The sequence below is a fragment of the Thamnophis elegans genome, chromosome 13, assembly GCF_009769535.1.
Source record: "Thamnophis elegans isolate rThaEle1 chromosome 13, rThaEle1.pri, whole genome shotgun sequence".
NCBI classification, from domain to species: domain Eukaryota; kingdom Metazoa; phylum Chordata; class Lepidosauria; order Squamata; family Colubridae; genus Thamnophis; species Thamnophis elegans.
In genome coordinates this window covers 18,953,983-18,969,276 of record NC_045553.1, presented here as the reverse complement: position 1 = coordinate 18,969,276, position 15,294 = coordinate 18,953,983, and the positions used below count along the sequence as shown (strand labels likewise).

The window sequence follows — 15,294 nt, the reverse complement described above, 5'->3', positions numbered from 1 at the left end:
AGGTAGTGGTATTAATTAGGAAACATCTTATCAAAATATCAAAAAAATGTTGAGACTCTGGAAAGAGTGCAGAGAAGAGTAACAAAGATCATTAGGAACCGAAGGCTAAAACGTGAAGAACGGTTGCAGGAATTGGCTACGTCTACTCTAGTGAAAAGAAGGACTGGGTTGTGGGAAGAGTTCCAATAGTGTATCCAAAAGAAGAGGGAGTCAAAAAAAGCACCAAAAAGCAGGGCAAGAAGCACCGGATGGTAACTAATCAAGGAGTGAAGCAACCTTAGAACTAAGGAGAAATTTCCTGACAGTGAGAACAATTAATGAGTGGAGCAGCTTCCCTCCAGAAGCTGGGGGTGTCCCATCACTGGGGATTTTAAGCAGAGATTGGACAGCCACTTGTCTGAAGTAGGATAGAGACTCCTGCTTGAGCTGGAGTCTCCATGCTCCCTTCCAGTTCTGTTATACTGTTAAGCTTGGTAGTGAGAAATGGAAGCAAGAAACAGGTAGTCCTTGACTTGCGACCAAATTTGAGCCCAACATTTCCATTGCTAAGCAGGAGCGTTGTTAAGTGAGTTTTGTCTCATTTTAGGACCTTTTTTGCCACAATTGTTAAACAAATCACTTCAGTTGTTAAGTGAATCATGCAGCTGTTAAGCATATCTACCCCCATTGACTTTGCTTGTCAGAAGCCATCTGGGAAGGTTACAAACGTGATCACATGACTTTCAGAGCGATGCAACAGACCACTGACAAGCACACAAGTTTTGATCATGTGACCACAGGGATGCTGTAATGGTCGTAAGTGTGAAAACTGGTCATAGGTCACTTCTTTCAGTGCCATTGTAACTGAATAGTCACTAAAGAAATGGTTGTAAGCCACAGACTCCCCGTATTAACACTAGGGATAAAAATGTACTTTGCTATTTGATGGTCTTGCCTGTCTGGCCCCCACTGTTCAGAATCTTGGGGAAAACTGTCCAGTGAAGCCATCCATTTGAGCCCCAACAGGTTGGAGAGGAAATGGAGTGCTTGGAACAAGCCAGACCCCAGACTCCCCTCTCCCCGGCCCATGGGGTTGTGGCTGCCGGACAGATTCATAGAGACCAGCCTGGGATGGAACCATTTCTGAGGGCAGCTCCCTCTGGGCTTCCTCTGCCCAGGTGGGGAGGTTTGTCACTTGCTGCAAAGTCAGGCTTGACGCGCCACCGAGCTACAGCCACCACAAGGTGGGAGGTGACTTTTGGGTTTTCTCCCTCCCAGGAAGAAAGGGGAGCTCTGTGGCTCCCATGACCGAGGGAAGAGGCAGCATCTTCCATCACAAAGAAAGCAAAGCTGGTAAAAGCAAGTGCTGACTTGCTCAAAGAGCCACTGCTGCTGCTGCTACCATGTGGGTGGATTTGGCAACTGACGGCGTAGGCGGTGAGCTAAGTGTGTTTCTGACAATGAAGAAGAAGAAAAAGAAGACAGTATGCTTAGTAAGTGCGGGGTGATGTGCTGGCAAGACACTGCAATCATGTGCTTTTTCTCAGGCTCTGTTAAAGAAACTGGGCTGTCTTTCCACCCCTCCGGTCTCCAAATGCTTGAAGTGAAATTGGAAGACAAGCCCACTCCCAGGTGTTGCTTGAGTGACTCATGCTGAATGAGACAGGGGAGGCGGGGAGCTCTTCTTGGAGCACGTAAACCTTCCCCTTTCCTGCGCAAAAAGAAGCTCTGTTCTCCTGCATCAAACCACAGGGAAAAAACTGTTTTCATTCTGCTCACATCTATGCCTGCCAAGCAGCAGGAAGGAGGTCCCCCTAGCCTGGGCAGCTGTCCCTCCCAGCCACCAACTCTGGAGAGCCCCAGCAGCTGAGAAGCAGACAGGTGCTGAGTGAGGTGCGCTCGACAGGCGATGGGGGGGACTTCCCCCCCTTTTCCCCGCTGAGGCAGCAGGGCAGGACTCCAGCAGGTGCCGCCTCCAAATAGATGGTGTGACGTTGTTGCAAGGCCTCCTGCATCGACTGTCTTCAGAAGTGAAACGGCGTGAGTCAGACATCTGATTATGCAGTCACTTTCCTCCAGCAACATGAACACAACATGCAGAGACTGGGAAATTAGTCACCATCTGGCACGGAGGGCACCCCCCCTGGCTGCCAAGGGAGAAAAAACCACCCAGGGTATTTATTTTCCCTGAGAAACAGGGACCCTCCCTCAGCATGGGCCGCAGCCTTGCCTTCGTGGAAACTTTTCCCCTCACTCCATATCCATTTTTGTACCCAAAACAAGAGAGAAGATGGGTTGCAGGGAAGAGTTGGCCTCAGTTGGTGCTTTTCCAACTCCCAAATAAAAAGCTGCCTCTCCATCCTTGGGAGATTTTCTTGATTTGCCTCTCAGAAGAGAGCATCTCCAGAGGTCTCACCATCAGGCAAAAGTAGCATCCCGCTGCCATTCCATCATCTGGCGGGAGTGAAACTTTACAATGTGTGGGGAAAAGGGACGAAGCTTGACACAACACTGCTTGCCTTTTCTGGCCCCTGCCGACCGACCATGCCAAGACTACAAAGCTACTGTGAAAGAACCCTACGCCAATGATCTTTAGCCAAGGGACCCTGCAGCTGCTGACAGAACCCGCTGGTGGCCCCTGGGCTAGGAAGTCTTCACCAGCTTTGTAGATAGGCAGCCCCAGAAACTGATAGAAAGCCATGAATTTCATCACAGAATAACATCCACAGCTAAAACATCAATGGACTTCCAGTGCCCCACTGAGGAAACTCTGGGCTTCCAGGCAGAGACTACAGAGCCGCCTCTGTGTCCACAGATGAATTGCACAACACGGCATCTTCAAACGGCATATAAATCCAATAAACCAAATGAAACGAAACCAAACTAAACCAAACTCAAAAGACGACAACATAACCAAGTCATCCATCAAATGTTTAGAATATTCTTCATAGAACCTGGGCAGATGGTCCTGTGACTTGTCTCTCACCATCAAGAAATGGGACACTTTGAAACAGGCTGCTGGGTAGACATAAGAGTGTAAAATAGGTGTGTTCCACCACTCTTATTACAACAACTAGCTGTACCCGGCCACGCGTTGCTGTGGCCCAGTCTGGGTGTAGTGGGGTGGTGGGTGGGTGCTGCCATTGGTCAGGACTCGGGGCTGCTGGGCCGGGCGAGGCTGGTTGGGGGAGACGGCACTGGGGCTGTTGACCTCGTGGAAGTTGTTGAGCATCTCCTCGGAGGAGCTGTGCTCAGGCTCCCCCAAGTTGGTGGCCCAGAAGAGTGAGATGTCCAGGATCTTGGAGGAGGAGAAGTCTTTGGTGTGTCGCCTCACGGGGCACCCAGGGGTCGCCCCAGTCCCACTGCACCTCAGGCTGACACTGCTACCGCTGTCCCATCGGAGCCTCCTTGGCGAGGCTGTAGCTGGCTCGCAGTGAGGGGGGGTGGAGAGTGCATGCAGCCGGCCAGGCTGAGGAGACGCTCCGCTTCCGCCTCCTCTGGAGCTCCGCTGGGCTGGCCGGAGGTAGGCCGGCTTAAGGGCGAGGGGAGGTGGCCGAGGGATGGCGCAGGTGGTGCCCCACCGCAGACAGCAAAGGCCCAGCAGGAGGGGAGGGGAGAGAGGGGAGGGGGAGGCCGAAGGGCTTTGGCTCCCCTTGGCGGAAATGGCCAAAGCTCATCAGAGGAGGGGCAGAAAGGGGAAAGGGTGCGGCCGCAGCCCAGCCACACATATAAAGGGACGGTCGGGACGAAGCTGGAGAGAGGCCGAACTGTTCCGAATATATTATACTCACTAAATGAACGTTATGGTAAATGACACAGCTCAATTCCAACACAATGTCACAAGAAATAATTAAATCAAAATGAAAATAAATCGAAATCTATGAAAATTCAATATAACAATGCAATCAGAAACATTGAAATGGAATCATGAAATATTTAGTATAGCTTTTGTTGCTTTTATGTCCACCAGATGGCGCTGGTTTTTTTAAAAAAGCATTTTTAACAAAAAATCATGTTTTTACCTGTCACAGGTGTGACATCTATGTAATATACGTATATAAAAACATTCGCGTATTCGAATGCAACGTTGTGTCAAAATTTCAAAGCAATCGGCGAAGCACTTTCAGAGATTAGCGATTTTGAACAAACAACCATTACATTTTTATTAATATAGATATGCAACCCCTAGTAGTGACTTTAGACAGGTCCACAGTTGCTATGGTGATCATAAACTCCTGAGCTGTCCCAGACTCCAGGCCATTTGGAGGCAGACTACAATCTACAAGCATGATAAGCCTTGGAGCTTTTACTACCAACTCACCTGAAGGAAACAAGCAGGCAGAAATGGTATTGCAGCAGCGGCAACCCACCACCTGCTTCGTACCGCCCAACTTCAGCTGGAGGGCCTCACATCTGGTCATCCATGGAAAAGGGCCCCCGGAAACCATGAAACTCTCCCAAATGATAACTGCCAGCAAATGCCCTGGCCTGAGTTTGCAGCTGGTGCCAAATCTGAGCGTAGCTCTGAGAGGGGAACTCCCCCTTCTGACCCACCCAAGTCTCAGGTATGTCACCTCTCCTCATCCACAACCAGATTATGGATGACAGCAGCCTTATACCATTACTAACAAGGGTTTACCTGGGTGGTGCAAAAAGGAAGCAAGAAAAGGACCAGGGAAGTTGTGCATTCTCAGGGTTTATGTCCTGTCTTGTGAGGAGTGAAAAATAAATCTGGTAAACAGCTACTTGTTTGTTGAATTAGCTAAACCTCCATTCTCCTCAGGCCCCAAGAACAAGGAAACGAGGAACAACGCATGGAGTTACTTCTGAGTAGTTTTGCTTCTCGTTTTTCACCTATAGACAGAAACTTGCCTGACAAAACAACTATTTGCATAACTACAGATGTTTATTTAATTAATTTTAAAACCACCCATTGCCCTCACAGAAGGATTCTGGGAATCACTAAGGGGAATCAATCACTATTTTACTCTCTTTCTGCAGATCAAAATTTCCAGGCTCCACATTCTCTTTGACCACCAGAAACCAGCCCCTCCCTCCTAGGAATCCAGACTAATTTCACCACACTTCTCCTGTTACCGCAGCCCAAAACAGCATTGGTCTTTTGAGCCAGAGCATTGCTTTGCTGGCTCTGGTTTAACTTGCAGTCGACAAGAATGTCCAATTCATTTTCATATCTTGTTTTCATTTTTCCTACTCAGACACAGGGCTTTATATTTCTCCATGACAATCTTCATTCTGTTCATTTTTAATCATGTTTTAATTATGTTTCATTTTGTATTGAAAATTTTATTAGAATGACAAAAGCAAATATAAATTAAACTCAGAGAAAAAAAGAAAGGAGAAAAAAAGGCGAGAAAAGAAAAAGAAAGGATGGGGAGTCCTCAACTTACAATTTAGTGGTTGTTTGATGTTACAATGGCACTGAGGAAAAGGGACTTGTGACCATTTTTCACATTTACAACCTCCACAGCATCTACATGGTCATGTGATCAGCATTCAGACACTTGGCAACTGGCATGTACTTATGACGGTTCCAGTCTCTCAGGGACTGTGATCACTTTTTGTGACCTTCTGAAAGCAAAGTCAATGGGAAAGCCAGATCCACATAACATCTGTGTTAATAATTTAACAACTGCAGTGATTCACTTAACAGCTATGGCAAGTAAGGCTGTAAAATGGAGCAATGGAGCAAGTATCTTGCTTAACAATAGAAATCTGGGGCTTAATTGTGGTCTTAAGTTGAGGACTAACTGTAGGGAAAAAAAGGAAAAGAAATATTTAAAGAAGTTACTTCTGATCTTCATCATAAGTACAAACAATTCTAAAACTAAACAAGTTAGTAATTCTTCAACCCTGCAATGTTACAAAAAACATATCTTCTTTCTACTACCTGTCTCTTATCTACATGCAGATCCATAAGCCAATAACTTTTCCAGATCAGAGGTGGGATTCAGCAGGTTCTGACCAGTTCTGGAGAACCGGTAGTGGAAATTTTGAGTAGTTCAGAGAACCGGTAAATACCACCTCTGACTGGCCCCGCCCCTATCTATTCTCTGCCTCTTGAGTCTCAGCTGATCAGGAGGAAATGGGGATTTTACAGTAACCTTTCCCTGGAGTGGGGTGGGAATGGAGATTTTACAGTATCCATCCCCTGCCACGCCCATCAAGCCACACCCATCAAGTCATGCCATGCCCATAAAGCCATGCACACAGAATCAGTAGTAAAAATTTTTGAATCCCACCACTGGTCCAAATGTAAGCAAAAATCTGTAAAAGGTTACCAGAATTTAATAGACAAAGAACTTGAAAAAAATGGACCTTTGGTGTTATATGTTGACAGCAGCAATAATGTTCTGTACACAAAAATGAAAAGATACTCTAATTCCCACAATGGATGAATGGCTGCAAAAGCTGATGGAGTTAGCAGAGATGGCTAAATTGACTGCTTTAATTAACGACAAGAAGTGAAAACCATTTCTGGAATTTATGCTTGAGGTGGGAGTAAAATGACACTTTGATTTTGGGTTTTGCCAATTAGATAGGTTTGTTATAGAAATGGCTAATATATATTCTCAGTAAAAGCAAAAAGCTAAGGCTCTATGTTATCTTATTCTACTGTGCAAAGAAGAATCAAAGTCAATGCTTCTCTTTCTTTTCCCATTTTTACCCTACACTTTTTCCTCTTCCCCTTTTCCTCTTATTTTCCCATTATTTTAATCTTTCTTTGTATTTTATGTTTTTATAAACTAATAAAAGCACTTCTAACAATCTTAATCTTTAATTTATTCCGATGTTGTCATAAGACTTGATCTCTCTTCAATTTTTCTTTGTCTTATCCCAAAGGCTTCAACAAATCTCTTTGGTAAATTCATAAAAAGTCATTATCCAGGTCATTCTCTTTGTTTATCATTTATATTTTAATTAGTAAGTCTTTTTGTATATCCAGTAGTAAGTCCTTAACAAGTCATTCTCTTGGCTTATAATTTATGTGTCTACATTAGTCGTCTTCTCTTCCAGTCCATGGTTTTCCAATTTTCCAATATTTATGGTTCTAATAATTCTGCATTGAGCAAATTTTGTTCCTGTAATTTATCCTGTAATCTCTTACTCTTTCATACTTGTCATTCTTTTGTTAACGTCTTTTGAATATAGCAAGGGCGAAATTCAGTAAGTTGACAGGTTCTGGAGAATTGGTAGCGGAAATTTTGAGTGGTTCAGAGAATGGGCAAATACCACCTCTGGCTGGCCCCCGTGTGGGGTGGGAATGGAGATTTTGCAATATCTTTCCCCCAGGGGTGGGGATTTGCAGTACCCTTCCCCTGCCATGCCCACAGACAGTAGTAAAAAGTGTTGAATTTCACCACTGGAATATAGTCTATAAAAGCAAACATTTCTGCTGACAATATAGCTATTAATTTCTGATCCCATTCTTCAAATATCTCCGGAAGATGTGCTGACATTTTGTGTCATTTTATAAACTTTGCTACTAACCAAAAACAATTGACAAACTTTTTTTTTTCTTTTTACTGGTCTGGAATCTTTAGTGACCTCTAGTGTTCAATTTTCTTAAATCATAAAGTTGAATTCCTGTTTTGATTTACAATAGAACAAAAAATGTAGTTCCCATGAAAAGCTGTTTTTATGTAATTATTTCCAAAATCTTATAGTAAAGTCTCAATATTTTGAATTTTTCTTATTCCTTATTTGAAACTTTCTTAGAAGTGTCTTATTTAGCTTTTTCTCATTCTTTAAATTCTTATATTTAATATCTTTTATTCAGGAATAAAGATAAACTCACTAGATGGCTTTTCAAACCTTTCTTTTTTACTAACAAAACCATGGGAATTGAGAAGTGATTGACAGTATGATAGGTGACAGTATGCCATATGATAGATGGGTTTCTATCTATTTTGTAATGAGTATAATACCTTTCCAGCTTTGCGGACTGGTGTGTGGGGGGAAATGGCTGTGTGTGAGCAACAGGGGCCCATTTGCGCAAACGGTGGGCACATGAATGCCTGCCACTCAAGCAAATAATGGAGCTATGTGTGCACACTCACCTGCCGCTTGCACAGCCTGGTTCCGAATGAGCCATGGCCCCGGGGGTTGAGCCCCTGCATTAACCAAATGGACAAATAAAGCAATGAATGGATCCCTCTGGTCAGATGGCATTCAACACATCATTGAAGAAGAGCAGAGGATCTTTTGGCATTTATGATGGGGCTAGATTAAAGCTTTTTAGAGGTCTGCCCGTCATGTTGCTCTGCAGGAAAAACCCCTCCCCAAAAGCTGCAGACAGAATTACAGTGGGAATATGGCAGGCAAGAAACAGCAGTTCTTGATTTACAATGACAATCGTACTGGCATTTCTGTTGCCAATGATGCGGTTAAGTAAGTCGTATCTAATTTTACAAGCTTTTTTATTGTGGTCATTAAATGAATTATGATTGTTAAGCGAACCTGGCTTTCCCAACTGACTTTGCTTCTTGGGAGGCCCTAGGGACCCTCATAAATGCATGTCATTTGCCAGCTAGCCAAATTTGATCATGTGACCATGTGCAAAGACCAGTAGTAAATCACTTTTTTAATATAGTCATAACTTTGAAGTCATTAAATGGTTGTAAGTCAAGGACTTGTATGCTTGTATGGGAAAACTCAGCGTTGTGAAGAATGGATTTAGATAGTTCTCAGGTTATGACCATAATGGAACATGCCAAATAACAGTCCTAAGCTGTAATAGGCCCTGCCCTCGCAGGTGCAGTAGCTAAGTGACTGCATGGTGGTTAAACTGAAGGAAGGAGCTGCTGCTGAAAGGGGCAGGCAGCTTCCCTCCATGCAGAGCCATCCTGCTGGGCCAGGGAAAGGGTCATTCCAATGATCCAAGCTTCCTTGCACTGGTCCAGTTTACTGGCTTCCTTCCTGCGGTGCACTAGAAAGTTAGCCATTCTTTTTCTCTAGCCCAAGGGGGTGGGGGAGGCAGCAGCTATGCAGAGATGCTTTGTTCCTCCAGGCAGAAAGCCTTCCCTCTAGCCCAGGGTAGGGAGGGGAGGCAGCAGGCAGCATAGAGAAAGGTCCCTTCCCTATCGACTTTCTGAGCTTTCAGGTAAGATAGTAACAGTACCAGAGTTGGAAGGGAGCTTAGAGGTTATCTAGTCCAACCCCCTGGGTTGTGGGTTGCCAAGACCCCTGATCACCATCATGTGGCCGCAGGGGTGCTACAATGGCTGCAGCTTTGAGCACGGGTTGTAAGCCCCTTTCTTCCCCACCACAGTAATTTCAAATGAATGGTCTTAAGTCGAGGACTACCTGTACACATCATGATCTTAGGCATCAGTGAACTGGACACTTTCAGTCAGTTCATTTTATTACCCAGGACATGAAATTCAGAAAAACAGCCCTGCTTTCCTAATCAAGAGCAGTGCCTAACAAAGGCAGCGTTTGGCTAAAAAAGCAATTAATTTGTGGTCCCTGGACTCACTGACAAGACCACATCTTTAGGGCCTTTGAAGAAAGCAACAGGGTGGGGCCAATTGTTCTTCAGAATTGTCCACAAAACCCCACAGATTGTGTACTAGGTAGGTCTGGGACAGTGCAAATATTTGGATCAGAAAACAACTGCCAGGTGTAGCAAAAGCCCAAGATTGAGTCAAAAAGAACTTCAGGACGTGTAGTGTTTTGTCATGATCCACAGGGAAAATAAATGCCCAGTTACCACTCCTGATAAAGACCAAACAGGAAGTCAGTGTGGCCTACAAAAAGAAAACCAACAAGTCATCAGTATGATGAGGCAGGGGAGGGAAGACGCTGCCCTGCAAGCCTATGAGTGACTCAGTAGTCTTACAGGAACATGCGGCAGCATCACTTCCAACAAAGCATTCAATCAGATGTAAGTTTACAAACCCTGACCCAGAAAACCTATTTGTAAATGATTTCTCCCTTTACTATGAGAATGCAATAGACATGCCAATTTGGCTGAAGCCACAAGAGAGGGAAGTGAGGAGCCACACTTGCACTCAAGAAGCATTCAAGACTTGGGAAAAGAGATGTTTGAAAAGACGTTTGGGAGCAGGACTCATGAGATGATAGTGAGCTAAAGGGCACAAGAGGTAATGATGTAACTCCATGTCAGATGGGTGCCAGAAATTCAGCAGCAGAAGGGAGGGAGCTAATCAGGCAAAGCTGGTCCACAGCTGCAGTTTGACTCCTGTGGGCAGAGTTCAGCAGGACAGATAGCAGGTCCATCAAAGACGTTGCCCACCTTTCTTGCAGTCCCAGGCAGCCTGAGGAATGCATCTAAGGCCCTCTGCTGGGCCCAGGACGGTCCCCCGCCTTTGGCCATAGGATAGCTCCAAAAGGCTTCTTCTTCCTACTGGGGCCAGCAGCCTTTGCTAGGCTCTCTGACCTGCCTGGAGTTTGGTATCTGCCTGGATGGAAAGAGGCAGACCACTCACATGGCTTCCTTAGTATTAAGCAAGCAGCTCTCAGTTGCAGAATCCAACTCCCTTCAGTTGCAGACTGTGGTAGAGATAGAAGGTGAAGAATTGGAACAGAGAGTTTTCATAAAAAATTTCACCTGTGAAAAAGAGAAAGACCCTTTAAAAAGAACTTAGGGAAACCAGAACTGACAAGTTTGCAAACCCGTATGTTACAATGAGAATATGAGGCAGAGCCTTAATTATGGCTTGTAGTGAGTCCCTTCAGGGAATAGGGCGGCCTACAAATTGAATAAACTCCAAACTCCAACTCCAAACTTCTCTTAGCCATAGTTCTGTTCATATCAAACAGAGAATGGGGGCATTAATGGCCTCTGGACACCCAGGTGTGAAGCAGGAATAGTTTCAAAGTGGGGGATTTCCAAATGCAACATCTCTGTTGTTCCCCATTTCTTTCACCCATGTTGTGGATGAAATAAATGCACTGATTGGAGAGGAAGTTGGTGTTCCCTATACAAGATGGCCACTTCTGACAAGCTGAACTGTAGGGTTATTTAAAAAAGAAATGATTTGCCACATGTCTGGCATGGAGACAGCAAGCTTTAAACCACATTCAAGCAGGCCGTTTCATCCTGTTCAAGGTGTCCAGCTGGCCACTGTTCTGTTTGGTTTAATGAATAACGTGCATTGATTAAAAAAAACCCAATGAATTAGTCCCCTTTTCATGCTCTACCAATTCTTTCTTATTTTAACCAACATGTCTTACCTGGCCTATAAGCTTGCTTTGTTCATTTGGATCATTCTCAAAATCCTTTGTGACATCCAGAATCAAGACAGGCACATCTCTTAGAGCTCCAGAATGGCTCCTACGGGAATAAAAATATATTCACTAATGAAAATATTTTTGATTTAATTGATGCCTGTGTGGACTGCTGAGTGTCTCTTCATGTCCTAAGCCAAAATCATGTTCACTTGTGATCACAGCTCTTGGCCAAGAACACTGTGCCCATCGTGGGGCTCAGCTGGACATGCAGGTTTCCCTGCAGAGTCTCGGGTCCGGAGTGGAAAAGTCCTTCCCCTTTCAGCTGGCATAAGCAGAGTTTGGGTGGCCTTCCAGACCCTACTTCCAAGCTCTTTTCAGGTAGTCCCTTCTTTTTCACATTGCCGTGGTCCTTCTCCCCCAACCTTCCTCCCCTCCCCCATTTACAACCCTCTCCCATGGCACTATTCCTAGGACTCTTCCCCCGCTGCCTCCATGAACATCCTTCCCAGAAAGCAGGCCATGGTCATGTCAGCCATGGTGGAGAATAGCCCCTGCTGGGACCCACACAGAAGTCTTTTTTACAAGCCAGTTTTCATGCTGGACGTGAAGCTGCTCCAGGTAAGATAGCTGGACCTCCTTCTCTTCAGGCCTGGATCGGCAGCGCAGTCTCTCAAAGCACACCTAGAAATGAGAAAACAACCTTGCTAACCATTCCAAGATGCCCCAAAGTTCTGGGGATTTTTGCCCAACCAATTACTGGAGGCTTCCTGCCAGGGTACTAAGCTCCCCCCACCCTACAGCTGCTTCGAAGAAAAGGAACAGAAGGGATCTCTTCTGCAAGGGGCTCTAACTGGATTGCTGAGTTTCTCACAAGACTGGCTGTTGCTCCTGCCAGGTCCAATTTGCTAAAAACCTAACGAGGGGTGGGGGTGGGGGTAGGTATGTACTGCTGGTTTCACAGTCTAGCATTTATTCTACCAGATTTTGAGTTAGAACAGAAATGCAGGAATTGGAGGAACCTGAGGTTTGTTTGTTTTTAATGCCTGGCACAGAACATGGGTTGAAGGCGGTTGAAACAGGCGTCAGCTAGGAAGAAGAGCTCAAACAGGAGACACATCATTATGAAAGTACACCAAAGACTAGCAAAGAACAGTAATGAGAAGAGAGAAAGCTTGGAACAGAACATAAAACAGTTCCTTTCCGTTACCTCTGGAGGGGCCTGGAGATAAAGAAAGCCATGGAGGGCAAGTTGGTCCCCAAAGGTTTGCAGGAGGAAAGTGTGCCAATCCTGGTAAATGATCCACTCAATCTCAGTCATGTGGCCAATCTCAAAGAGATTTTTTGCAAAGATATACCTGAGACAGGAGACACAAGCCAGAGATACCACCTTGAAGTAGGCAAGGATTCAGTTATCTAACCTTATGCACATATTGAAGGGTGCAGGCTCCCCCTGCCTGTTATAGAACCATTCCAATGTTCATGTGCGAGCCCCTTCTTGGCCAATTCCAAGAATATTTCCCAAAATATTTTTCCTGATAATTTGAAGCTGCTGTGTGGACCACTGAAAGGGGGCAAAGAGGAAATGGTTCAGCACAAGGGCCAGGTGCTTGTGCATGCAGCTCAATGTTCATGAGCAGCAGGCACTTGCTCACGTGCATGCCCGTCACTTGCAGAAATTGAGCTGCGTGGCCCGGATTCTGAACAGGCTGAGGCCCAGGGGTTTGGGACCCCTGCCTTCCACTGCTTACAGCGCTTGTAAAATAATTGCAGCTTGTGCCTGCTGCCAACTTTATACTGTATCTCATAAACAATAATTCACAAAATTTAGTGAATTATGATTTCTAGAGATGCATGGATGGATGGATCAATCAGTCAGTGCTCCTTTTATATTTGTTTCTTTAAATCCCCACTCTTTTCTTTTAATGAATTGTGAAATTTGGTAGTCATTACTAAAAAACATACCAAATCAAAATCTTCCGTTTTTAAGAAAACCTTTTTGTTTATCAGATTGTAGCAATAGAGGAAGGCTGGACACCAATTCCCTTTTAAGAGCAGGCCTCCTCTTCCCTGTTAGAAGGAAAAAGTTCCTCTCTGCTTCCTTCTCTCTAGTCGGGATGGAGGGATAAGCGCTGGTGAGAAAAAAAAGAACTGGGAAGCAGGCTATTTGGAAAGGAGATTTTAGGATAGAATCCAATGGTGCTGGTAAGGCAGTGGCTTCGGGGTCAGCTGGACAATTGACTCAGTGAGTACAGAGATTTTTATACCCTTCAGTGTTGCAAACTCTGAGATTTGCTTTTGTATTCCTTTGGTTTTTTGCGCCCCCCCCCCCCCCCCCGCTGGAACTCAAGAGGGATGGTTTTGGCCCTGGTTCTAATCCTGTCAGATAATGTGACCTTAATCCTATTAAGTGGTATATCTGTTTTTATTTCTAGCCGGATTTTCTCGTTGAGTCAGCCAGCCCAAGATGTTGTTATTGTAACTGAGCTGTTCAGTTTACAGAGGAAAACGGAATCTATTTTGTGAGCGGGGCTTGTGCAGAGACCATTAGCCTGCCATGGGGATTTTCTCTGAAGAGAAAGGAAACAGGAGGAGGGAGCATTTTTATTATCTGGGGCTTCTTTCCTGGATTTTTTGTTGCTCTTCAGGGAAGGAGTCAGGGGAACAGAGTTTCTCCTGGGGTTATGCTTTCGGGGGGGGGGGGCAGTATCCTTCCCACCCCCACTTTCCTTTTACCTGCGACCACGGGGTGGGTGGGTGGGAGGGTGAAGGCAGAGAAAGCCAACCGCCTCCCTGCCATACCTGTCGCTGTAGACCGACCTCTCGAAGACCAGCGCCGCTTCCGGGCTCTGCGGGCTCTGGGCGGGAGCCAGGGAGTCCAGCTGTGCCTTCAGCCGGCTCAGGCACGAGTAGCTCTGGAAGGTGTAGGACCAGCGCGAAGGCTCCCGGTAGATCATCTGCAGCAGGTTCCCGAAGGAGGGGGAAGCGGAGCCCTGAGGAGAAGGAAGAGCGGCCCTCCTAGTCTTCACCCGCCCGCTCGGGGGAGAGGGAGGCGGAGGGAGACCGACCCTCTCCCTCCGTCTCCTTTCCCCAGGGCGGGCAGGCTCCAAGCAGGCAGCCGCGGCCCGAGCAATGGCCAAAGCGGCACAGGCTCGGGCACCTCGTGCTGGCCGGGAGAGCCAAGAGGGTCGCTTCCGCGGGCAGCTCCCTCCACGTGCAGCCTACCTGGCGGGTGGCTCGGACGTCCTGCCACTTGGCTACCGGCTCGGCCGTCAGGCGCCACGCGGGGAAGGCTCTGCGCAGCAGCCCCACGAAGGTCGACTTGCCCGCCGCTGCGGAGAGGAGGAGAGGCGTCAAAGGCCGCCCGGCCACCCCTCCCCGCCGCCCCCTCCTTCCTCCTCTCACCGATGTTCCCCTCCACCGAGAGCCTCTTGGCCGCCGTCCGCGGGAGCCTCCCCGCCGCGCTCGCCATGGATCCGCCTGGCGAGGAGGGTCTGCGCATGTGCAGACTCCGCTCCCTCCCCTACCGCGCCAGAGCCTCCTTCACCTTCGGCGTATGACGTGAAATTAGCGTCGTGTCATGTAAAATGCAACATTAGAAATAACTATAAACGTCGATTACACCTTTAAGATTAAGGAAAGAGCTGCTCTACGTCACTGCAGATGGAGTGACCTTGTTGCTGCTGCTATGAAGGAACCCGAGAAAGAGCTTTGACACACCTGAAGAAGAAATATGCTTCTTTCCTGGTGCCCTGGAAAAACAATTGAGTGCAATGGGGGGGGGGGAGAGTAGATAATATAGCAGTGGAGCCTGGAGTCATGGTGGGAAGCTGAATCTGGCCCTAGTAGGGAAGGATCTCAGCACCCGCATGCCTCTATTCTGGCACCGCCACCAGTGTAACGCACCAGTTGGGCTGACTAACCAGCCCCTTCTGGCTTTCTCACATGCTGCCATGATGGCCTCTGCAATCTTTTTTACTCCCTCCCCACCCAGAAATGAAACCTGAGAGATGCGTATGGGAGAAATTCCATCAAAAACTGCCACTTTCAGTTTTCCTGAAATTGTGTTAATGTTCACTGCTAGTATCCAGATTGTGTGAT

The 15,294-nt window shown here is 46.5% G+C and overlaps 1 protein-coding gene across 4 annotated transcripts; it reads right to left on the bottom strand.

Annotated features, from left to right (window-relative positions):
- Positions 1 to 7,555: 7,555 nt before the first annotated feature.
- On the bottom strand, positions 7,556 to 14,687 carry DGUOK (deoxyguanosine kinase). Of its 4 annotated transcripts, none has more exons than XR_004256386.1 (8): positions 14,599 to 14,687; positions 14,419 to 14,525; positions 13,996 to 14,186; positions 12,404 to 12,551; positions 11,762 to 11,877; positions 11,200 to 11,299; positions 10,259 to 10,573; positions 7,556 to 9,749 (listed from the first exon to the last, which is right to left on the bottom strand). XR_004256386.1 is itself a non-coding variant. In XM_032229264.1 (7 exons), exons 1-7 carry the CDS (start codon positions 14,663 to 14,665, stop codon positions 10,505 to 10,507), a joined length of 798 nt encoding a protein of 265 aa, XP_032085155.1. In that variant the 5' UTR covers positions 14,666 to 14,687; the 3' UTR covers positions 7,556 to 10,504. The 4 variants fall into 4 exon arrangements, 2 of the variants coding, with proteins under 2 accessions (XP_032085155.1, XP_032085156.1); XR_004256387.1 differs by having other exon boundaries at positions 10,452 to 10,573; XM_032229264.1 differs by having other exon boundaries at positions 7,556 to 10,573.
- Positions 14,688 to 15,294: the final 607 nt, after the last annotated feature.